The 24,999-nt window shown below is 39.4% G+C and overlaps 1 protein-coding gene across 1 annotated transcript; it reads right to left on the reverse strand.

Moving 5' to 3' along the window:
* Positions 1–50: 50 nt before the first annotated feature.
* bap1 (BRCA1 associated protein 1) lies at positions 51–24,999 on the reverse strand. Its single transcript, XM_062970060.1, has 17 exons — positions 24,782–24,999; positions 20,931–20,960; positions 20,798–20,852; positions 19,197–19,329; positions 16,681–16,800; positions 15,023–15,084; positions 14,494–14,636; positions 13,414–13,492; positions 12,166–12,289; positions 10,662–10,812; positions 8,782–8,966; positions 8,431–8,564; positions 6,417–6,880; positions 5,215–5,384; positions 4,718–4,810; positions 3,018–3,090; positions 51–2,411 (listed from the first exon to the last, which is right to left on the reverse strand). The coding sequence occupies exons 1-17, from the start codon at positions 24,816–24,818 to the stop codon at positions 2,278–2,280; spliced, it is 2,187 nt and encodes a 728-aa protein (XP_062826130.1). The 5' UTR covers positions 24,819–24,999; the 3' UTR covers positions 51–2,277.

The following is a 24,999-nucleotide window of genomic DNA, read 5'->3' on the forward strand; positions in this document are numbered from 1 at the left end:
CCAACAATAATGTGTACCACATTCAGCACTCAGTCCAGTCACAATCATCCTCAGAGGCAAGAGATATATGTTTTATTTTTTTAAACAGAATTGGTATTTACAGCACTTGAAATTTGACAAAGCAAAAGACAGATCATCCTGTCAACATATAAAAAAGATTAATTCTACAGTCAACATCTGTACATATTTGCAGAGCAAGCCAAAGCAGACTTGCTTTCAGCTCTGCCTCTCTCTCCTCAGAAGGCATTGCCTTTACACACTGTAGTTTGTGGTCATCCTTTGAATTCTGCTAAATATTTTCTGTTGAGTACCAAAAGGAAAGGGGAAGAATAGAAAATGTTCAGGAACAATGATTGCCGTGGGATTCTGGATAGCAAGGCAAGGGTGATGAGTTATCTCCCCTCTCTTGTTACTGGATTCACCTCAACCCTAAGAAAGCAGAGGGTGGTGAGAAGGGTTCAGGGAGTTGCAGACCAGAGAATGCCAAGTGTCCCCACTGTCCCTGTCCTTGATCTATAGCAAACAGTATCCTCTCTACCCCCTCTGTAACATGCTAACAAGTGTTGCTGCCGTATACAACAGCACAGGGTCCCCTTTCACATGATATAAAAATACACTAATCTACATAAGGAGAGGTAGACACTTTAACCAGAGAGCTATAATAGCTGGAGAAATGCCCCACTGGCAAGCCAGAGTTCATGGTAGCAAAAAACTGCCATTGGGCTGGAGAGGTAGAATGTGGGGTCCCCATGCCCTGGGGGATCAGTGTTGACTGAAGAGCATGTCCCAGGTCTGTGGCACACAGATTGTCCACCTCGACAGTGATGACATAGCTATCCAACCTCAAGGCACCACCTGATGGTAAAGACATGCTGCTTGTCCCACAGAGGTGGCAAAATACTGTTTTCCTGACCTGTCCCACAGGCCAAATCCCCTACTCCCAGGAAAAAGATTTAAAAGTAAAACCAATTCATGGAGTCACTAGTGCCAGTATCATACAACGTCAAAGTTATGCTTCAATTTTGTAAAAAAAAAAAAAGTAAAAAAGTGGAGGTGCCAATTCACATTTACTTGCAGCACCATGGGAGGGCTTCCCCAGCATCCTCCCAGATTTGTCCTGGAACACACAAAGGACTCACACAGACAGGACAGTGCCATGATTCTTTTCCATTAACAGAACTCTCTATCCTGATATATATTTATTTGGTCTAATAGATCAATACAATGGTGGTTAAATACAATCCCACCATGCTTAGTACTGGTACTTCCAACCAGGCATGAGGTAACATTAACCCAACCATTTGTGTTTGTCTCAGATTTGTTCACATTCCTAAAAAGAGGCTTTGTTCATCAGAAGATGATCAAAAGCATGCAGCTTACTCAACAAAACCTGGAGCTAGTTTATCAGCTCAAAGATCTGACCTCAAAAATAATTTTCAATAGTTTCATCATTCTGATAATTTTGTGCACAGGGCTTCTACATATACAAAGTGCCAGAAGGTGGCACTTATACTGCAAGGTACTGAACAACACAAGATGCACTACAAATTGTGAGTAGCACTCATACCACAAACAAGGCCTTATTCTGTACAGACATGGCCAAGAAAGATTCCTCTCTCTGTTCTAACAACTGAAAGAAATCACTAGGAAAAGCTAATCAAACTGACACTGAATCTGAAGAACAAATGCAAAGAAGACTCTCAGAAACTATAGTCTTTTTATAGTGATAATATAATGGATGGGGGTGGGGAAATACAGAAAATAAGTATTATGGCTCTATACCCTGATGAGTGTAGAGCCGAAAGAAGTGACCAGGAATGTTACAATTACTTTCTACACTTTGGGACTGTGCCACCTCCAGTTGCAACGCCCTTCTAGAGAATAGCAGTCAATTGATTCATCCCTTTCTAAACAACCTTCATGCAGAGCCACAGAAAATCACGAGTGGCTACTGCAAGAGGCATATGGATTGAGGACTCAGAGCTGCAGATTCAAAAGCCTTGCCAGTAGTTCTTTCAAGTGGTCCTGGTATTTACACTACAGACGTCCCCTTTGGGGAAAGAATTGACATCAGAATGGGCAACGGCTAAAGCCCTGCTAAATACAGGCGGGTTCAGGTGTAACATTACACTAACACTGATAATTTGAACAGAGAATTTCAGTGCAAAGCCCCCTCCCCTCCTGAGCACTGCCCAACTGGTAGAGAAGTGCATGAAATGTGTACCAGATGATCAACGTGGCAAGTGGAGCACACAGAGTACTGTCCAAAGGTTGGTACTACTGACGTTTGGCTTTATAAGGCCGGGAACGTTTCCGCCGGTCAGGCTTCCGCTGCTTGTGGAGGCGCCCAATGCTGACCCCTTGCCGTCTGCGCACAGAGATGTTCTGCTCTACCAGGCTAGCAAGCATTCCTACAGAAAGATAAATCAGAAAGATGGCCAACATTGTATAAATGAATGTCACAGAATGATGCTCTTCCTCTGTTTTCAGCCAATTACAGATTAGCCTGTGAGGCACTTAAGAAGAAATAAAAAAGCATATTAAGAGGCAAAAAGATTTATACAGCATATGTGTATTGCAAAATAAAGCTTTTTGGGGGGCAAATCCTCTAGTGATTATGATGTAATAAAGATTAGCCTTAAAAGTGCTACTTTCCCTAGATGTAGCTTGATTAACTCTTGGGAATTTTTTGCCAGCAAAGGAAACTGGGTAGCTGAAGTAAGCAACACCAAATTCAGCACATGTCCATGACTGGATATTAGAGAGGATAGAACTGAATCTTAAATTAATACTTAAGGTATGTTGCAATCCTAAATAAAAAGATTTGGATATAAATCTTACTCAAAACAGTGCAACTGCCATCTGAACAAGTGTTTTAGAATCAAAATTCTTCTAAAAGAGATGTTTGCTTTTGGAAAGGTATATTATATGAGACAGATCCACGCACACCCAGAATCACTTTATCCCTTCTCCACCTATTTTTTCCTGGTATTATGGCTGCTCAGCAAGCACCTCACCTTCTTGTGCCAGCATGGAGATAAAGGTACATATAAACTCATCATAATTGTGAGTTCTTCTCTGGTCATCAATCTGAAAGAAAAACATCTGGTCACCAAGTGTTGTGTTGCAACAAGTGAGAAAAAGATTTATCCATGTTTACTATCTTTTAGGCATGTAGCAGCCAGGGAAAAAATGGTTCTAAACTCTCTTCAAAAGTAGGGGGCGCTGGCACTTCGTTTCTAAAGCCATTTCCGAATTTTGAAGGCAAAAGGTTCAAAACTTTCCGAAACTTCCGAATCTTCATATGTACCTCGTTAATGGTGGATGCGCATGCAGGAAAACATTATTGTCAATGGGGAAATTTGAGGGGCTTCTCTCTCCCTCATTTTTTGTGCTTTCCTAATGAAATTAAGCCCGTTGATAGCCCCTGCCAGGAAAGAAAACGCTGAGGACTTGGTTTCTTCCTATGGGGCTCTTATTAAGACCGTTGCTAGCCCCAGCCAGGACAGAAAACGCTCAGGACTTGCTTATTTTCTATGGGGCTCTTATTAAGCCTGTTTCTAGCCCCTGCTAGGACGGAAAATGCTCAGGACTTGCTTATTTTCTATGGGGCTCTTATTAAGCCCGGATGCTAGTCACTGGAGAGAAAACGCTCTTCCCTTTCTGCCAAGGCTCAGCACTGATTGGGCAAGGAGGCAAGCCCAAGCTAGGCTGCTCCTCCCTGCAAACAAAGTTTGGTTGAATTAAAAATGCTTTCTTGTATATCTGAAGGTTCTCCGGGGCCATTAAATAAATGGGCTCCAACGCTTCGAATTGGAAGGTTAATTCTGAACCGCCAAACCACTTCGGAACCCCATTCGGAATCCAAAATAGATATGATTTTATTCCAATTAATGACGATTCTGAGGAATTCGCACATGCCTACTATCCTTCAATTGGCTAGGAACATAAAAGCCAGTGAAGTCAGCACTGTGCCAAAGCACAAGCAAAACCAGCTTGGGCAATTGTAACTAACAACACCTATCAGTGCCAAATCAATGGGAGAAAAGGCAAAGCATCTATCTATCTATCTATCTCCCCTGGGAATTTCTACTGGGACTCTAAGCCTACAAAAGTAGATTTCATCTTCTATAAAGACTTTCAGTTTGTTAAAGTCCTACTAAAACATTTGGCTTGGAAAAGTGGGTCATGTTTCCTATGCGAAAATGTATTTTATGTTCACACTGTACACCAACCTCATTTGGATCATCTCTGTGGCAACTACTGGAAGTCACTGCCCTCACTACACGTTCCTATTTGGACAAAGACTATGAACTATGAAAACGACAAATATGAAGCCTAATTGATTAAATTTATTTCACAAAAAGGATATCAGTTATTGAATATTTTCTTGTATTATCCATTTATGATTGGTTCTGTAAATGTTAGTAAATGTTTTCTTGTATTTCTAATAATTACAGGTTGGTGAATGATTTGATCATTATTAGCATATTGGTTCCTGTGGTATACAATGCTGACTTTCATGCACTATTTCCACATCAATTATTGGAATGTCATTACCTCATGTTTTCTTCTTACATGTGATGTCTGCCAACTTTGCTACTTTGAAGGCTTATTCTTCCTTGCTTTCCGATAGAAAGTAGAACCACAATGAAGGAAAACCATTCCAGCCTTCCCCATTACTGCTACCAAACACCAAATCACCCCACCAACCTACCTTGAACTTCTTTCGTTTCTCTACTTCCTCCTTTAGACAGGCTTCATAATTGGCAATCTCAGCCTCCACACACTTAAGTAGTGCCAGCAGCTCCTGCCAAAGCCAACAGAACAAGGTGAGCCCTGCAATTTCCCAACAGTGTACCTGCTTAGTAGCAGTATCAGGACAAGCAAGAGCCAATGAAACTGGAGGAGAGAGCCTTACTATCAGACTGAAGCATCAGAAACATCTCAAGGATAAATCTCAGCACCAGAATGAGCCGTAAATTGGAAATCTATGTCCTCAGTGTGAAAGACCATGTGGATCCAGAACAGGTCTCTACAGTCATTTATGGACCCACCATCAAGGCTCTACCCTTGGAAAACAATCATACTCGGCCAGGAGTGATTGCCTAAAGCATAGTAGGCACAAAAGTCTGAGAAAGTGGCACACAATACAACAAAAGTCAGGCAGCATTTTCTGCCCTGCCATGACTGCTGTAGGGCACCAATACTTACTTTGGGAGAATACTTTTCCCCAACAGGAGCATTAGTAGACCGAGCAATTCCAGTCTTCTCCTTGCTGTCATTGCTGTCATTTCGCTCATTCAGGTCTCTCTCTTCTAGTTTAACAATTGACTGGACCTCTTCATTCACTTTGCTAGAGGGAGAAGAGCTTTTTCCACCATCTGATATTCATGGAGATGACAAAAAAGGAAGACTATTAAGGACAAGGAATGCATATGCAATGCATGCAAACTGCATGGAGTGTTATTGAACCTTACTGTACATAAGAATGTTTCTTGACTCAGGATTACACAGATTCCAGAGAAAATATGTTCCACCCTTCATGCTACGAGGATAATTTTTTCATGCAACTTAGCAGAACAGGGGGCTCTTAAAGAAGAAGTTACTTGAGAGCATTCCATGCCATGTTTACATAAATATGAATAGGCTGCTAACCTGTAACGGTAGTACTTTGGATGGTGAATTCAGACAAATAGGTTACATGCACCAGTGCAGTGCACCTTCGAAGCAGTGGTTCTCAACCTTTGATCCTCCAGGTGTTTTGTACTTCAACTTCCAGAAATCCCAGACAGCTTATACCAGCTGTTAGGAATTGGGGAGCTGAAGTCCAAAACACCAAAGGTTGGGAACCACTACACAACAAGGGAAGGATGAGTGGGGTTGTGTGAGTTCAGAAACAACCACTCAAAGAACTACAGTTAGAAGGAAGCAATCTACTTCTTCATCTGTGTGACTCATAATGGCAGACTTGCAAGTACCTAGCCAAAGGAGGAGGAAGCATAATGCCACACAAGAAGAGCACAGCCTTTCCAAACACAGGTTCTAACTGACACTTGGGAGTCCAGGATGTAGTGAGAGATAAAACTACAGGTAACCACTTAACGGATGTTATGCAGATAGGAAGCAAGCAATGCCATTATTGGTCTAATCACAACTTGTAAAATGTATAAATACGGATAACATTACATACCGGAACATGAACAAAACCTTTGCTATTAAGAGGCCTGAAACCAAGCTAAACATCTCATTAAATTTATTTCTCTTAATCATCCAGCTACTGTTCTCTTCCTACTCATCACAGGACTGGACTTGCCCTCCTCGTATAGGCCTCCCATTGCTTCAGAGTGAAAACCCTCAGCAGACAGGTGGGGTTTCAAGCTCACATTGACCACAGCCCTCCCTCTGAAACTTACCTGTTACTGTAAGTGACCCAAAAACCCCATCCTCGGTGAGGTGCAGCAAGCCTGTGCTGATGATAGGCCCCAAATCTTTCACTGCCCGGTTGTAGCGTATACAGTCCACCCGCAGCAGGCTGTCCTCGTCCCCAAATAGCACCTTGGAGATGTGAGAGGTAACAGGGCTGGAGGGGCGAGTGGGATTGGCTGACCGGATGGGGGAGCGGAGCGGGGAATTGAAGGCACTCCCGATCTCAGAAGCAGTGTCTGTGCTCTCATTGCTGGGGGTGGGAGACGGCTGGGAATGGACCACCATGGCAACTGCACTGCCTCCACTGCTGGTCTTGATAGATAGAGGGATGGAGAGGTCCTTCTGGGTCTCCTTCAACTTCTCGGTGAGGACGCTGATGGTGTTGGGCTGGAGCATGGAGAGCTTGCCATCTCCACTCCCAACCAGGTGCTCATGCTTCCCCTGGCCCTTCCTTTGGTCATTGGCCAAAACCAGGAAACAAGACAGAAAGACCAAGCTGAGAGATTCAGAAGTGCAACAAGACTCACAAAAGGCTAACTACTAGAGTCAGTGCATCAAAGTAGTTAGGCCCCAATAAACAATGCAAAATTTCTGTGTTCTCACAAGGAATGACTTTAAAGCAAGTAAGAAGGGGATTTGAACTAGATGGCCCATGTGGTCTCTTCCAACTCTATTATTCTATCATTCTATAAAGCAAGAAAAGCTGGGAAGAGAAGGGCTTATGCATTACATAGAACCATGTAAGTTTCTAATCCTGAGCCACATTAAAAGTCTTCTCAGCTATCTGGTAGGCTCTTTATTTTTAAATATAACTTTAACCAATGTACTCTGGAATCAAATCATATATTCTACAGGGGATTATCCTTGACAAGGGCTTGGTAAGCACGCCACAATCCATCAATTGGAGGGCTTATGAACAAAAGTGAATAGCTAGCTGTGGTCTATGCATGTATGTGCCTTCAAGTCACCCATCAACTTACGGTGACTGACCCCATGAATTCCCATATTTTTCTTTGGTAAGCAACACTCAGAGGTGGTTTTAACAGTTCTTTCTTCTGAAGTATAGCCCGAAGCACCTGGTATTCCTTGGTGTTCTCTCATATAAGTACTAACCAGAGCTTACCCTGCTTAGCAAAATGTGAAATCCCCAACACATTTACAAGTCAGAGGATGGCATCAATGCTGGTTTAATTATATATCATTGTGCATGTTTCTTACAGTTCCCTTTAAACTGATGTTTTAATAATATTGGTTTATGTATTTTGGGCATTAGATTTCAATAATCAAGCTTTATCTTTTTACAAAATGTTAAAACTTCAACAAACATAGTTTATGTATTTGAAAAGCAGGATGGAATGTTTTATACCTTTCTCAATTTAGTACGACAAAAACACACATTTCTAAAATAAGACGTTTGCCCTTTCATGGATCCATCATACCAGCATTTTTGTTGAATCATACAATATACTTGGCTCCACCATTTTGAAAAACCCTGTGTATTTTACTGTACGTTGTCTCCATGCCACCCCCATCGTAGTTCTAACATTCCCTGAAGGCAATAAAACATCCCCACTAAAAGCAACCCACAAATCTTGGCCAATAAATCCATTCATTTGTTATTTTCAGCTGGATATCTCCCCGTATGTCCTACTAAATGTTATATGAAGGACTGTGTCGTTGTTCCTTTGACTAATATTTGGCAGATTATCCTGACAGCAGGCAAGGAAAATTAATGTTATTTATTCACACTTATAGAGCTCCATCCTGAGAAGTCACAGATTCCTTATTTTGTTATGTTAAGGACCTCTCTTTCCACAATGGTGTTATGCATCAGCAAAAAGCCAAGTATCAAAGGGTACAGGCACAGCCCTATAAAAACATAAATTCAGACTTTCAAAAGATAATCTTCAACCTGCATTGAAAAGTCTGTATCTTCTTGAGCTATATTCCTGTTGCAGAGAACCAAGGAGAGTACAGGCCAACATTAGAGACAGCAGTTACCTCATGGCAGGACTGGCATTGCACACTTCCTCCTCCTCTTCATCATCGTAGTCATCCTCATCGTCGGAGTACTGCTGGTGTTGCCGTACTGGGACTCGGTTTCGGCCCACTCCTGCTGCAAGATCCTCTTCCTCCTGAAATACATTTATTAGAAATGTCATCAAAACACATCCTAGGAATTGTATCATGAAGAACCAAGAGTGCTTTCACCCAAGCCCATCTCATAAGATGTGGCTGCATCATCACCAGAATGTAATGATAAGATCTACTGACAAAGCACCCCTGAAGCTTATCAAAAGCTTCAAAGGCAAACTGACAAAGAACAGCAACTATAGCCCAAACACCACTTACCTGCATGGGAGACTTGGCATAGTTATGATTATCCAAAAAAGCTGGAAGTCTCTGTACAATAGGATTCAGGTTTGAAAGTGCCCCGTTGATACTGCTCACAGGCATCTTACTGTCCGTCTTTGCCTTGCTGGGAGGACTCAGGGTTGAGGCAGGTGGCTTCTGGCTGCCAGGTTCCTCTGTCGTTCCTATAAAGCATACTTATCTTCAGAGGCAAGTACACAAGCTTTACAGGTACTTACTGAATACTCACACTTCCAAAAATGATGCAGTACATTCATATTCAGTGAACAGAACATCATCCCTTCTCTCAAATCCAACTAAGATTACTAGAAAGAGGAAGGATATCTACAAAAATCCACAAATTGCAACTTGATGTGCTTCAAACCAAGGATCTGACTGCATATTGTTTTTTGTGGTACAATTGTCTCTCGCATATCCAATGTTCTATATTATCCAGTGCAGTCTGACTTTTAGTAATCATTGTTTTTGTAGTAAATATTGTGATGTTTTGGTGCTAAATTCGTAAATACAGAAATTACTACATAATGTTACCATGTATTGAACTGCTTTTTCTATCAATTTGTTGTAAAACATGATGTTTTGATGCTTAATTTGTAAAATCATACTGTAATTTTATGTTTAACAGGCTTTTCCTTAATCCCTCCTTCTTATCCAACATTTTCGCTTATCCAACATTCTGCCAGCCCGTTTATGTTGGATAAGCAAGACTCTACTGTAAACAAATACTGGTCCACAGCAGCCTCCACTGTCAAAACTGGTCCTTAATAAGCAAAAGCTTTAAATGTGGGGTAGGCAATCCTTATTGTGTTGAACTGCATATTGCAATGACACAGGGGACAAATGTGTTGGATAGACCTGCCTGCCCTCCCCATCACCAACACACACACAAATACATACCCTTACCCACTCATTTCCCTCAACACCTTTCCTTATCATAAAAACTGATGAAAAAATATATCTGCATCTTCTTAATTATTTTTCATAAATTTAATATCACGTTGGAGGTAAGAATAAAATCATGCCTGCTCCCAAATCTTCTCTTCAGATAGAGGGAAGGTCTTTCTCCTCTCCCACAGAGGCTACTGCTTTGATTTACTGTACTCCGCAATAAGACAGAAAAGAAGCAATAAAACTAGAGCAGCAGTGTTCAGTAAAAAAAAAAATGCAACAATCAGGTTATGTGAAGGAGGAATATCAGGAGGGCATGGCAAAAACTGGTTTAAGATTTTACTGGAACATCTCTGAGTAATCTGCAATAGATCAATAAGGTTCCCCAGTTCTGATTGTTTAATGTGACCAGAAACTAAATGATTTCCACACCTCAAGTTATATTCAAGAAATGAAAGAAGCTTGGGCTAGATTAGGGGTTCTCTACCTGTGGGTCCCCAGTTGTTTTGGCCTTCAACTCCCAGAAATCCGAAGAGCTGGTAAGTTGGCTGGGATTTCTGGGAGTTGTAAGCCAAAACACCTGGGGACCCACATGTTGAGAGCCACTGGACTAGATTATCTCTATATATATGGAGAGAGGGAGAGAAGAAGAGAGGGCGAGGAGAGAGACAGAGACAAGACGGAGATGGAGGAAGGGATATGATTGCATATTATTTCTCTCTCTCTGTCTGTCTGTCTCTCTCTCTCTCTCTCTATATATATATATACAGGGGGGGTCAAATATATCTATTTTACACCAATCTTGAGTTGGTGGGTCATTGTGGTGTAGAACTTTGGACTTATGGACACTGGCTGACTGGCTATTTATGTGTACTTTATATTCTGAGCATAGCTCTTTGATCACTTTGCTCTACAGCCAAACTTTGAACTCATAGGAAACACACCACTTGCTCCTTCTAGCAGTCCCATACCTGCCTGTGAGTTCTCTGCAATCAGTTGCACTCTCCCCGTTTCCAGTGCAGTGGAAGAAGTCTTGCTGTTGACTGGTTTGGGCTCCTCAGAAGCCTGAGACTCTTGAGCCTTTTGGGTGTGGACCAGCTCTGGCTGAGTTACTCTGATTAACTTACAGAGGAAAAAATCAAAATTGAGATTAGCAACTCACAAAATGGAAATACAACACAAATTTAGAAAGCAATGAAACAATCTACAAAATGAAACTTATTTCCATCTGTGTGACGTTTTACAAAAGGAGAAGCAAAAGCACATTTCTTGGGGGTAAGGAAAATATCACCATCTGATCTCGTGTAGCATGCTCATACTACATCTTCCTACAGTTATAACATTAAAGGCAATTATTATAACATTTAAGCAATTATTTCAGAAACATCATCATTCTTTCTTAGAATAAGTGCTATGGAAACTTCCTACTTTCTTAACGTGGATTAGTCTAAGTCTGATCTTCAGAAGGTAGTTTATGGCAGCACTTCTTAAACTAGATCCTGACTCCAAATGGGGCCACCTTAGCTCAATGTTGGGGTCCCAAAAAAATTTCTGAAGTTCATCTAATGGCGCATTTAGATTTTTACACAACTCTGTAAAAAAGATGGGGAGGATACAAAAATGGCCCTTGGTGTTGCACATAGCTTGCAGGGCACAATTCCCCCAGTGCTACTCAGAGATTTTTGCAGGATGTGAGTGTATACATTTTTTACCAAAAGAAGAAGATGGGATGGGGACATATCATCACTTTGCGCATCCTTGATGCATAAATAATTTGGATGCTCCTTCCACAGTTTATGAAGTGAAAAAATGTCATTTGCAATTCAGAGCTCCTGCACTGATGCAGAACATCAGAACTGAATAAGGAATCAAACAATCTTAGGAGTCAGCAGGGCCCACTAGGGCTCTCTAGGTCAATTCCCTCCAAGACAGAAATGCACAACTAAAGCATTCATGAAAGACACCCAACAAACATCTGCTTAAAATTTCCCAAAGAAGAAAAATATCTGACCCCCACAGTAATCCATTTCACTGTCAAGCAGTGCTTACAGTAAACAAAGGCTTCATAATACAGTAGAGTCTCACTTATCCAACATAAACGGGCCGGCAGAACGTTGGATAAGCGAATATGTTGGATAATAAGGAGAGGTTAAGGAGAAGCCTATTAAACATCAAATTAGGTTATGAATTAAGCGCCAAAACATCATGTTATACAACAAATTTCACAGAAAAAGTAGTTCAATACACAGTAATGCTACGTAGTAATTACTGTATTTATGAATTTCGCACCAAAATATGATATATTGAAAACATTGACTACAAAAATGCGTTGGATAATCCAGAATGTTGGATAAGTGAGTGTTGGATAAGTGAGACTCTACTGTATGTAGGTGACATCTTTTTCTTGAGATAACTCCTCTCTCAGAAACCAAAAACAACTAGAACATGATACTATTGGCTTGACTCCCCTCTTACCTGTTGCAAGGCCTCTAATACAGTTTGCCGGTTCATCTTCAAGATCTGCAGCTTGGATTCATATTTTACCCTCCTGTCAGGAACTACTGCCATTAAGTTAAATCGAATGTCATGATATGGTTCCCTGCAGAAAGACATCAGACATTAAATGTGTATCTGCCACAGAATCCATCCCAGTGACACGATCATGCCAGATGAAAAGTGAGCTGTAAAGGAATTACTGGGCTATGGTATTAACTAATTACCTTAACTTATAATACATAAGCAACGCTTATAGAGAACTGGCAATGGGAAAACTTTACTGAGAAACTAATCGGGTCTTGGATCGATAATATTCATAAAATCAATCATATAAGGATCAAAGAAACACAAAGGAAAATAATCTCTAAATGGTATAGAACCCCCCCTCCAATTAGCTCATATAATGGGAAATACTTCGAACAAATGTTGGCACAAATGTGGGGGGGAATAGGTTCATTCTCCCACATGTGGTGAGACTGTAGAAAAATTCAAATATTTTACAGTAAAATAAGAAAAGAAATGGAAAAAATAATAGGGAAAGAATTAATATGGGACAAAGCCAGATATATGTCTCTCCCAGGTAAGGGACGATAATAATTGGACCGAGATCCTAAAATATATGACAGCAGTAGTACAAGCCATGATAGCCCAAGGATGGAGGGATGAGACAAAATGGGACGTAGAAACTTGGTGGTCTTATATATCAGAATATATAATTAATGATTTCATTAATCAAAGGAAAAGAAAATATACAATAGCCTGAAAGAACAAGACTGGTTCAGGAAATGGTCAGTCCTAATTGACAAAATAGATGGAGACGAAAGATACACCAACTTGAACCAGGTGTTCCACATGGTTAAAATGATACAATGATAATATATTGGATTGCTGTTCCGGGGGAAGGGGGGAATGGGGGTAGGGTGGGTGATACATTTCAAAGGATTGTTTAAAATGTCATTTAAGCATTAGTTACTTTTGGTATTATGTATATTGAAATAAGGCATGCATTGCAAAAAAATTGTTAATTGTTGGAATGTATCAAATAAAAAAATAAAAAAATAAAAAGTGAGGTGTGACATGTTCTACTGTATATTATACAAGTTGCAGCAAGTCTTGGGACAAGGATACAGGATCAGAACACAAGATCTGAGAGAAAAGGATTTTTAAAAGTAGAACCTTCAAACTGTCAAACAGTCCTAACCAAAACTGACTGATCTAAACACTTACCCTGCTGTAGCCAATCCAATCCTCTCCATGATAACTCTCCTGGCTTTATCTGTCCATTCCTCATCTTCCGCCCAGGGCCCTGAAACAGCAAGAAACAGCAAGTGTAGATATCTGCTGATATACTAATTTACCAGTCAATTTTTAACTACAAGTTCTTTTTCTTACACAAAAACAAGAGTAAGCCTAAAGACAGTACAGCAAAGCCAAACATTTATAACAGGACCCTCAAGCCAGAGATCTGTTGGTTGCCTTAGCTATATTACTGAAAGTACTTTTAGAAATGTAGTGCAAGGATGTATCCAGTACCTCCCTACATATCACCTTTGCCACCTGAGGGGAGGACAGCTAGAGGCTCCCAATTACAACACTGCCTCTTCCCATCTACTTTTAGTGCTTGCAAGGCGCACCTGGGCACCATTCTTTTGTTCCTGGAATAGCAGCCGCCTCCACCTTGTCTAGGAAGTAAAATGGTTTCATTTTCCCTAGGTGTGCAAAGACATCCAGAAAGGGCCCAGATACATGCTTGCCGCCAGTCAGTACCTGGGGATGGAGCTGCATAGCAGTGGGTGCCTCTAACTATTACAGGCCCCAGGAAAAGTTGCCATTGTCTCCAACTGCCCACCTTAAGCATGACTGTTAAGACACCAATGGAGATTTCCACTCTGCCAATTGCTCTACTGAATCTTGGCCACAGTGTACAGAATGAGTTAACCAGATATGCCGACACAGATGGTGGTTAGACTGACCCATATGAATGGCTTGAAAGTTTAGTCACAGAGGCTTTTTAAAAATTAAAATTAAAATGTAAATTACAGAACAGGATCCCAAAATGAAGCAAAGAAAAATCGCATACCCAGAAACTCATTGTCACTATATCCTAGTCCTTTTCAATTTTATTCTGTACCTTCCACTGTCAAAAAAATAAGATATTCTCATACAAAGCAAAAAAATAATAACTAAAGCATTGAGAAACAGTGCTAGACAAGAACTACTGAACCACTGATTACTCAAAATAATTTCTAACACAGGAAAACATTTCCAACACCCCTGAGTCCGAGCCCAACTGGTGGGGTCCCTTACCATGGTCAATGGGATAAACCTTCAGCCCATCCAGTTCAAAAAGCCGTCCCTTAATAGGAACGTAACTGACAAAGTGAAAAGCCTCCATTGTCCGCACTGCACTAATCCCATTCTGTTTTTCTGGTAAATGTCGGGGCTCTGGCCTGTCAAGAAAACAAATATACAAGGCCAATTTAATTATTTTATTTATATCCCATCTTTCTTCTGAATGGGATGCAAGGCAACTCACACATAAGTCATAGCAAATACATAAATTGCAAATTAGTAGCAAAAAAGTTAAAAATATCATTATTAAAACATCAATACCTTTAAAACAAGACAAACCATTTAAAACAATGTAAATAAAAATGCAGTTCACAAACCCCATTAAAGATCTTTTCACATAGCCACTTTGTCACCAAATGCTTATTCAAATTAAAATATTTACCTGCCAATAAAATGAGATCAGGCAGGGGGCAAGAGACATATGCTGTCAGAGCACATGTAGTCTGCTTGGCAAGACACTCTGTTCCGCTACCATCCCACTTACCGCGCATGGCTGTTATGGGCCTTAGCCAGTTCTGGGGCATTTCCAATGGCATAACCTTTACTCTGTAAGAATGGGTGGTGATGGTGGAGAAACAAAGGAAGAAGAGAAAACAAATTTGATCAGATATAGTTTTATTTTCACAAGAGCATCCCATTACCCCAGGAAGCCCCTCTGATTCACCTGCATATAATACACTTTCCATTTCATATAGGAGAAAAAATACATACATGTTTGAACTTAAAAAGGCATAGATAAGAGTTCTACTTTGTCGTCTGGATGGCTGCTTTCTCATAATTAAGAGCTCCTTTTAAAATAATGTGCATAATGATTTTGTGGTGAAACTACAACCAGGATTTGACGAAAATTTTTTAAAAAAGAAGTATCCTGTTGTAGTACTTTTATCATGTGTGTGTGCGTGTGTGTGTGTGTGTGCATATCACATAAACATACATACATAAATGAATTTATCAATTTAATATCTGCCTTCTAGCACAGGCAGCTTACAAGTTACATTAACCAAAATAAGAGGGTTGAATGAAAAGTAATGCCTCCACCTTCATAACTCAACAGATGGCAGTACTGGTATGTGGTAGGTATTGGCTTGTTCAGTAGACTCTCCTCTACAGTTCCATTTGGCAGGAAGCCTTAGCATTGAATGGTTGTGTTGTTATAGTGCGAAGTATGGAACCCTGCGCAGATGGTCGGTCAATGCGGTCATTGAATTCTTGACAGCAGAAGTTGTCACCCCAAAGGAGATTCAGCAGAGAATGCAAGCTGTTTATGGTGATTGTGTTGATGTGAGTACTGTGTGTCGTTGGGCAAGTAAGTTTAAAGATGTTGAGGTGGGAACATCTGACTTGCATGACAAACAAAGAGTTGGATGTCCTGTGACAACAACCACCGAGTTTCACAAGCAAAAGGTTGACAGACTGATTCAGGACGATCGTCATATCACTCAGAGAGAAATTTCAAGCATAATCAGCATTTCACAAGAATGTGTAGGTCACATTATTGCTTTGCTTGGCTATCGGAAGATCTGTGCACGATGGATACAGTGAGATGCTGGTTGTGGAAACAAGAGTGTCGACATCTTCCGTGACAGCTTCAGAAAACATGTTCATTGTTGGCAGAAATGTATCCAATTGTCTGGTGATTATGTGGAAAAGTGAATAGTGGCAGTTAAAGAGCACATTCTAAGGATTATTTCTGAGTTTGATTTATTAAAATATTCCCATCCAAACCCAAGTAACAAAGGTGGAGGCATTACTTTTCATTCAACCCTCGTATTTACGTACATTAAGTCTGTCTATAGGTTGTATGCAGAAATCATCAGAACACATATTGAGAATTATAAGGACAATCCTCTGTAACACCCTGTTTTCTGGGTGATCCTGATCCTGCTTTCTGGGGGAAAGGATGCTCACCTTAGGTATACACCTTAGGTCCCATGCATGTAATCTCTCTATCGCCACAGCCATATTAATAACATCACACTAAATACCTAAGTTCCCCTAAATAGTAAATATGAACATGAACTGGGGAATAGGTCAAGTTGGCAACAAAAGGGCTAGAAAGAGGTTACAGAAGTACCATGGCATATCAGCAGTTAACAATGATCTCAGCTTGACTCAGTCTCCATGCACATTCTTGCATCGTACCTCTGGACTAAATCCTTTGGTGAATTCCTTCATTCGGCTCAGAGTAGGCCCCAAATCCACACTATTGCAGTTCAAGAGGACACTCAACAACGCATGTGTGGCACAAGAATTGGGAATCAGCTATTTTTTTAAAAAGAGAATATTTACATACAATATGAAAAACAAAGCAATTCAACAACAAACAAGAATGTGCAAGAGCTGTAAGTAAACTTGTGTTGTATTATTTTATTATTTGCTAAATGTATATGCCCTCCTATCAAATAAATTATCTGACCCACCTGTAGAGTGAAGTATAAAACAAATATAGTATTAAAATACAATATATGGAAATACAATAAATAAGAAGATCATGAAGTTTCACTTCATGCTACATTTGCCTATCAGCTATACAAAGATTACCCTTCACAGGTCAGAGTACAGAATGGTATCATTAGGCTATTACTAGAAAGACAGACTGATAAAGATCGCTTAAGAATGCACACAGGGAGTAAACAAGAAGCAAACACTGCATCCAATGCACGGATGTCCCACATGCCCAGGTCCATTTCAATCATGTTATTGATGGATGAAAGGGTGTATAAGGAGAGAGGCGGAGAAAATGCGTAGTACGCATGTGCAAATAAACAGTGTGGATTGTAAGGAGAACTTGGGATTCCAAAAAAAGAAAAATGAAACTAAAATAGAGTTAAAGAAGTTATTGTGACATATTTATATGAATAAAGCACCAAACATTTCAGCTGCTGCTTTCTTCAGTAATGTCAGTTGGAATCGGAACAATATACAGTACAGCATTATTATTATTATTATTATTATTATTAATAATAATAATAATAACAACAACAACAACGATAACAACACTTCATTTCTACCCTGCCAAAATCTCCCAAAAAGGGCTCAGGGAGCCTTACAAAGCACTTATAATGGAACAATGCATACGGTGCAATAAATACAGATACATCAATACCAAAGGAAAACATAATTTACATCATCAATACATAAAACAATACCACAATAAAATCAAGCAGCTCTAAAATAGACATCGATAAAATAATAATAATAATAATAATAATAATAATAATAATAATAATAATAACAAAGTTACAGAATGTTATTTCACCTCCAAGAAAGCTTGGCATCTTTCTAACTGGCCTAACAGACATGCCTCTTTTTTAACTTTTCAGAACTCATACACAATGTGGACAGTGTAACTCAATAAAATTACAATGGTAGTACAGTAGAGTCTCACTTATCCAACATAAACAGGCCAACAGAATGTTGGATAAGTGAATATGTTGGATAACAAAGAGAGATTAAGAAAAAGCCTATTAAACATCAAAATAGGTTATGATTTTACAAATTAAGCACCAAAACACCATGTTATACAAAAATTTGACAGAAAAAGTAGTTCATTACACATTAATGCTATGTAGTAATTACTGTATTTACGAATTTAGCACCAAAACATCATGATATATTGAAAACATTGACTACAAAAATGCGTTGGATAATCCAGAACGTTGGATAAGTGAGACTACTGTATTTCAAAGGCATAGCCAGGTCAATCTGCTTTAGTATTAAAAGATAAAAAGGAATATGTAGCTTCTTTTGAGTCTGAAAAAAATAACAAACTTTCATCATATGAACCGCAGCTAATAAACTGCACTAGGGTCCACAAAATCTTAAAATAGAAATTTCTTTTTCTCAGTTAGTCTCAAAGGTGCTATAGGATTCTTTTATAACTTTAAATATGTAAAATAGAGAAAGACTAAAATGTTGCAAAGGAAACATTGGCACATTTTGCCAATCTAAACATTCATGTCACTTGCAGTATTTAGACTCTTCACTTGGAAGGGCAGAATTGTAGCTATGTGGCTCAGAGAGACACCGACACTATGGTGTTGTATCATTAAAACATGCATTATTGGAGAGTGTGAGATCTGAAACAAAATCACTACGATAGCAAAGACTGTTGCAAAAGAATGGGCAGTTATGTGGAGGACAGATTGAAGGAGTTGAACGTAGAGATCAAAACAGTGGTATGAACTGAATCACTTGTTCCTGATCACAACAGCAATTAATTTTGAATGGGTTGGAAGGGAACTCCCCTATTTCAACTCTGAATGTTCAATTTACTTTATATCCCATCTTTTCCCCAAATGAGTTCTAAGGGAGCTACTGCTCTATTTGGAGATAAACGGAGGAAACATGAGCTCATACTAGTTGGAAGTAATGTTCCTTATCCTGGAAGATGAGACCCCTTGTCATCAATGTGGTAAACCTAAACATATCCAGGGATATGAGACAAGATACTTATCTCACACCTAGAAATTTATATACTATCAAACCAATTTAGAAATTGAGTCCTAGTTCAGAAGAAAGAGGGGATGTAAGTAAATTGATGGGTGGATCTAAGTAATCCTAGAAATGTCTTTTCAATGCTAAGGATCAGATATTTTCATAAGCTCTTACTCTTCCTAACTAGAGAAACTGTTTTCTCTTCATTTTTATCAGCTTACCTGGTGAGCAAAGAACATATTATTGACAATGTCCTCATCAATCACTGATGTCTCATCTACAAGAGTTGAGACCTTCCGCCGAGAACGACGTTCTTCAATCCATTTAAAAAGGAAGATGAACCCATAGACTGGCCTGTTAACAAGAATGGAAACACCAGAGCAAGAGTAGAACTGCATCATTTCTGAAGCAATGTCAACAGTTCTCTACTCATTCACGCATATCAGCTTGAGAATGATATTCAATTAAAACAGTATATCACAGGTGGACAAGCCCAATACAGCACATAGTGTATTCCCATTCCAGCCTTCCTTACCAAGAGCCTCTAAATGCTTTCAAATATTGGTAACTGGATATTCAGACAACAACTGAGCACATTACTAACAACATGTGGATTTATCTGTCTCCAATCCATATTTGTACCTCTGAGTTATCATCTAATTACTAACTGAATCTGTACAACTCTATGCTGTGGCAATCGGCCTGGAACACAGTTGGTCACAGCAGTTTGTGCATGGCAGTACAGAATCTATCGCAACCCTAGAACTTCCTACAAAAGCTGTATTATCCAACAAAACCCACAATCTGAATGCAACAGCACTGTGATACCTTCAACTTTTACCACACATTTTAATATCTATCTTTCTGAAGAATCTCTTCCCCTGTTATAACTTCTGCTATGTTACTCTTCATCATCGACCATCCCATCCTGAGGATTCCTAGCATTCCATATGGGCAGTAATCGAACAATAGCACAGTCATTCACAAATGTGAGAATAATAATAATAATGCACGTATCATCCGAAAATACATCACGCAGTCCTAGACACTTGGAAAATGTTCAACTTGTGATTTTGTGATACGAAATCCAGCATGTCTATCTTGTTTGCTGTGTCATAATAAAATAATAATAATAATAATAATAATAATAATAATAATAATAATAATAAATTGTATTTGTATGTCACTCTATCTCCCCAAAGGGTGGTTTCCAACATGTAAGGCAAACATTCAGTTGCCGGAAAGAAACCATACAGACAATAAACTAAATAGACACATTCAACAATATAACACAACATAACTACCTTATTAAAACACACTAAAAGTAACAATAAAATACAGGGTGTTTGAAAAAGAACTCCCTAGTTTTAAGTTAAAACGCATTAAAACTGGGGAGTTCTTTTTCAAACACCCTGTATTTCAAAAACCCATCTCCTTGTAGCTTCATCAGTAAAAAGTTCAACAAGCCAGTGGCCAGGATTACAAGATGAAGGTGACTAACTATTAAAGGGCTGGGCCAGGGATAGTGCAACAACGTATCATAGGGCCAGGGAAGTGTATAAAGTGCAGAACAGAGTGCTATCTGAATTAACTAGGCCTAGGACTAATCATTCTCGAAAATGTATTGGAGCATCCATGTTTTCAAGTCCCTACGAAAGGAGGACAGTGTGGGAGCTTGCCTAATTTCCTTGGGGAGGGTGTACCAGAGATAGGGGGCCACCAGCGAGAATGCTCTCTCCCTCGTTGCCACCAACCACACTTGTCACAACTTCAGAAAAAATGTATTTGTTCTCTCTAACACATTAAAGTGATAGTAACCTACCCTTGGCATTTGCTCTGTAAATCATAGATTTCTTCAACTTGCACCCCTTTAACACCTGCAGGAAAATGCAGCAGCAATTAGTATATGAGAATTAGAAGGACAAGTTCATCCCTTAGTGTATCAACATACTCACCAAAATCCTCAACTAAGAGTGTGAAGAGCCCTGCAAAAGAATATAACAGAGTATTAATTTTTGTAATTGGTTACTGTTGGCCATATATTTAATGTGAAATATGTATTTGCTTTAAATGTGTGCTGTGACTTTATACTATTGTGAGCCACTCTGAGTCCCTGTAGGGAGAGGGAGAGGGATATTCATAAAGTTGTTGTTGTTGTTATTACCTGTTGACTACATATATTTAGTAAAAAGAAAATGCTGACATTTATTTCATATAATTAGCCTAAAGTACCTTTCCCCCATTTAAAGTCCATCTTTTCTCCAGAGATTTCATAGTAATGTATATGACTAGGATCACACTGAAGTACATCCAGCAAGAAAGGCCAACTAGCTCAAGAAAGGCAGTAAGCGTCACTGTATGAGAAAAAATTCAAACCAAGTCTGCTGTCCAAGTCTCACAGACATGAAGGGGGGAGGGTTGTATTGCTTCATTGACAATTTCAGATTAGCTCAGATAATGTTTAAGATTCTGTTTATTGCTCTTTAAAGCAAGTTGGCATATTTTCTGAGTCAAATCCACATGTAGGAAAAGTTGCTTCTCTTTAAATTATATATAGTAAAATAGTACTTAAATCTCTACAGCCCTGGGAAATAGGCATTGTCTTCAACAGAGAAGAAATAGAGAAGCATAATGAAAAATGATGTGATAACTGGAAAAATAATTTTAAGCTAATGTAGTAGTTTACACTAACGTAAGTTCCATTCTAACACAAAGTATACATTTTTACAGCAGTACTGACAGCTATTACCTATCATAACCTTTCCTATTTCCAAAGATATATGTCTGCTTTATCCTCACATAATGCGGTCAATTCAATTATTAGATACAGGATGCATTTTAAGACCTATTTTCAATTAATTCTTTCACATTAAAATCTAGCAGTAGATGGTTTGTAGCAAGACTATGGAGTCAAAATACTTCTTGACACAAGGACAAAAGGTTCCAGTCTCAAAAGCAGTAATATAACATTATTACGCATCCGCCTCTCTAACCACTATGTCTCTGGGAGCTAGGAATTACAATGAGTTTCAAATGTGCTTTAATGCTTATATAATTTTAGAATGGCTTTTGGGAGCTCCAGGTTCCAGTCCTCACTGTGCGATCTCAGTCTGACCTACCTCACTAAACTGATCTGGAGGCAAAGCATTCAGGAGAAGGCCATAGACACAGCTTGAGCTCACTGGAGAAAAGATGTGATATAAATATAGGGTTTTTTAAAAAATTAATAAGGGCAAAACAGTTTAACTATTCATTATCCAAATTCCAAAATTGTTGGAAATTGTCCATGCAGAGGCTGAGCTAGTGACTCTTTTGCTTTCCGGTGGGTCAATGCATGTGAACTTTGATTTGTGTACAAAGTTGTTTAAAATGTTGCACTAAATTACCTTCAGACTAGATTCCATGAATCAAAACCATCCCAAAGGGCCCACCTATCATTTATTTATAGTGTCAGAAACGAACTGAGGGTACAGTTGTATTGTATTTGAAAATGCAAAGTAAGTTAGAAACTTGGCATTATACTAAATGTCCTTTGACTAGTAGTTGGCCACTTGGAATGCTCCTGGTGTTGCTACAACAAGATCCTCCATTGCGCATGTGGCAAGGCTCGGACTGCATTGTAATAGGTGGCCTGTGGTTTGCTTTTCTCCATACTCGCATGTCGTTGACTCCACTTTGCAGTTCCATGTCTTAGGGTTGGCTCTGCATCTTGTGGTGCCAGGGGACAGTCTATTCAGCACCTTCCAAGTTGCTCAATCTTCTGTGTGCTCAGGAGGGAGTCTCCTATTCGATATCAGCCATGCCACTTTTGGATTCTTGCTTGCTGAGTATCTCTGTAGAACTTAGAAAACTATTTCTTGATTTAAGACATTTGTGTGCTGGTTAATATCAAAAAAGGGGGTGGTCCGGAGAGATCACTGCCTTGGTCCTTTCATTGTTGGCTGCTCCTTCCCAGCAGATGTCAGGTAGTGCAATGCCAGCTAAACTGTATATAGTAGAGTCTTGCTTATCCAACCTTCACTTATTCAACGTTCTGTATTATCCAACGCAGTCTGCCTCCTACCCAGATCTACAGCTGTTTCTCTAGGCAGCAACGCGCAGCGGACCAACACATTCAACACCAACACAAGTGCAGCCACACTCCCAAACAAGTGGCAGACTTCTTGTAAAACATGATTTTTGGTGCTTAATTTGTAAAATCATAACGTAATTTGCCGTTTAATAGGCTTTTTCTTAATCTCTCCTTATTATCCAACATTTTCACTTATCCAACGTTCTGCCGGCCAGTTTATGTTTATTTATTTATTTATTTATTTACAACATTTATACCTTGCCCTTCTCACCCGAGGGGACTCAGGGCGGCTTACAGAAATTGACAAAATTTAATACCCAAAGAATACAATCATAAAAGCAAAACAATACATATAGAGCCGTTAATAACATTGTTAAAATACATTATAAAAACCTTAAAAACATATTTATAATTAATTCAACTCATCCAAGAACCTCATGCTTCTTGGATAAGCGAGACTCTACTGTAATTTCTCCAGTGGTGTGGGGCATAAACAGAATAGAACAATGGTAACAGACAAATTATAATCCTTACAGGCGCATGAGTAATACACAAATACAAACTGTTTACAGCATTACATCAAACATTATATTCATGTTTGTATGTTTTTTCAGTAACAGATAAGTATGTTCAATAACTGAGTACAACACTTTAAATTCCAGTATTGTCCCATGTAGATAAAAGTCTTAGAAATGCATGGTCAAAGGAATAAACAACTGTATATTGTTGTTCACACTTTAGATAAATTCATCATAGTCCCATGTAAGTTAATGTTTTGGAGATGCGCAAAAGGAATGTAAAACATAAAGGAATGTAGAATCAAGGAATGTAGAACAACAAGGATTCCCGGGTATTTTGTAACCCTTGTTTCTGGATCAAAATCCCTTCTTCAGGTAGCTTCTGAAGGTTCTTTCATGTGTTTGTAGACTTTTCTGCAGCTTTTGTAAACTATATTTAAAAAAGACAACATAATAGATTCTACATTCCTTTATGTTTTACATTCCTTTTGCGCATCTCCAAAACATTAACTTACATGGGACTATGATGAATTTATCTAAAGTGTGAACAACAATATACAGTTGTTTATTCCTTTGACCATGCATTTCTAAGACTTTTATCTATGTGGGACAATACTGGAATTTAAAGTGTTGTACTCAGTTATCTGTTACTGAAAAAACATACAAACATGAATATAATGTTTGATGTAATGCTGTAAACAGTTTGTATTTGTGTATTACTCATGCACCTGTAAGGATTATAATTTGTCTGTTACCATTGTTCTATTCTGTATATTTGTTAGTAATAGGACAACTGTATCTTTACACATATTATAGATTTCTGTGTACTTTAGTGTGGGGCATAAACATCCTGTGATAATGCAGCATGTCTTATTAAGAACCACATCTTAATGGGCCCACCTGGGTGGCTGAAATAGTAACTCTTTTGCTTTCTGGTGGTTCAATGGACGCAGATTTTGTATTGTGCACAAAAGAGTATTTAAAATGCTGTATGCAGCAGGCATGGGCCAACTTGGGCCTTTCCCCTTCAGCCGCCTTTAGGAATGGTAGGAGTTGGGAGTCCAAAGCACCTGGAGGGCCCATGTTGGCCCATGCCTGGTGTAGTACAATAAGGACTAATCAAGATGTATATAAAACATCTCCTAAATGTTTCCTTTATTCCCTTTCGCCTCTGCCTGCCTGCCTGTCTTCCTTCCCTCTCTCCTCTCTCACTCACCGGGGTCGCTCTCCAGTTCCAGCCAGCCCTTATTCATCTTCCCCCCGGGCCAGGCCTCAGCGCCATGACCGGGCCAGGCCCCCGGCAGCCGTTAGGAACCTGCGCCCGCCTCCTCTCCTCGCCTCTCCCCTCAGGCAGGCACAGGCAACTCTACTACAACAGCAGCCCCCTCGCCATGACAGCTCCGCCCCGCGGGCAACGTCATAGGAACGCGCCCT

This window comes from Anolis carolinensis, chromosome 2, assembly GCF_035594765.1.
Source record: "Anolis carolinensis isolate JA03-04 chromosome 2, rAnoCar3.1.pri, whole genome shotgun sequence".
NCBI lineage: Eukaryota > Metazoa > Chordata > Lepidosauria > Squamata > Dactyloidae > Anolis > Anolis carolinensis.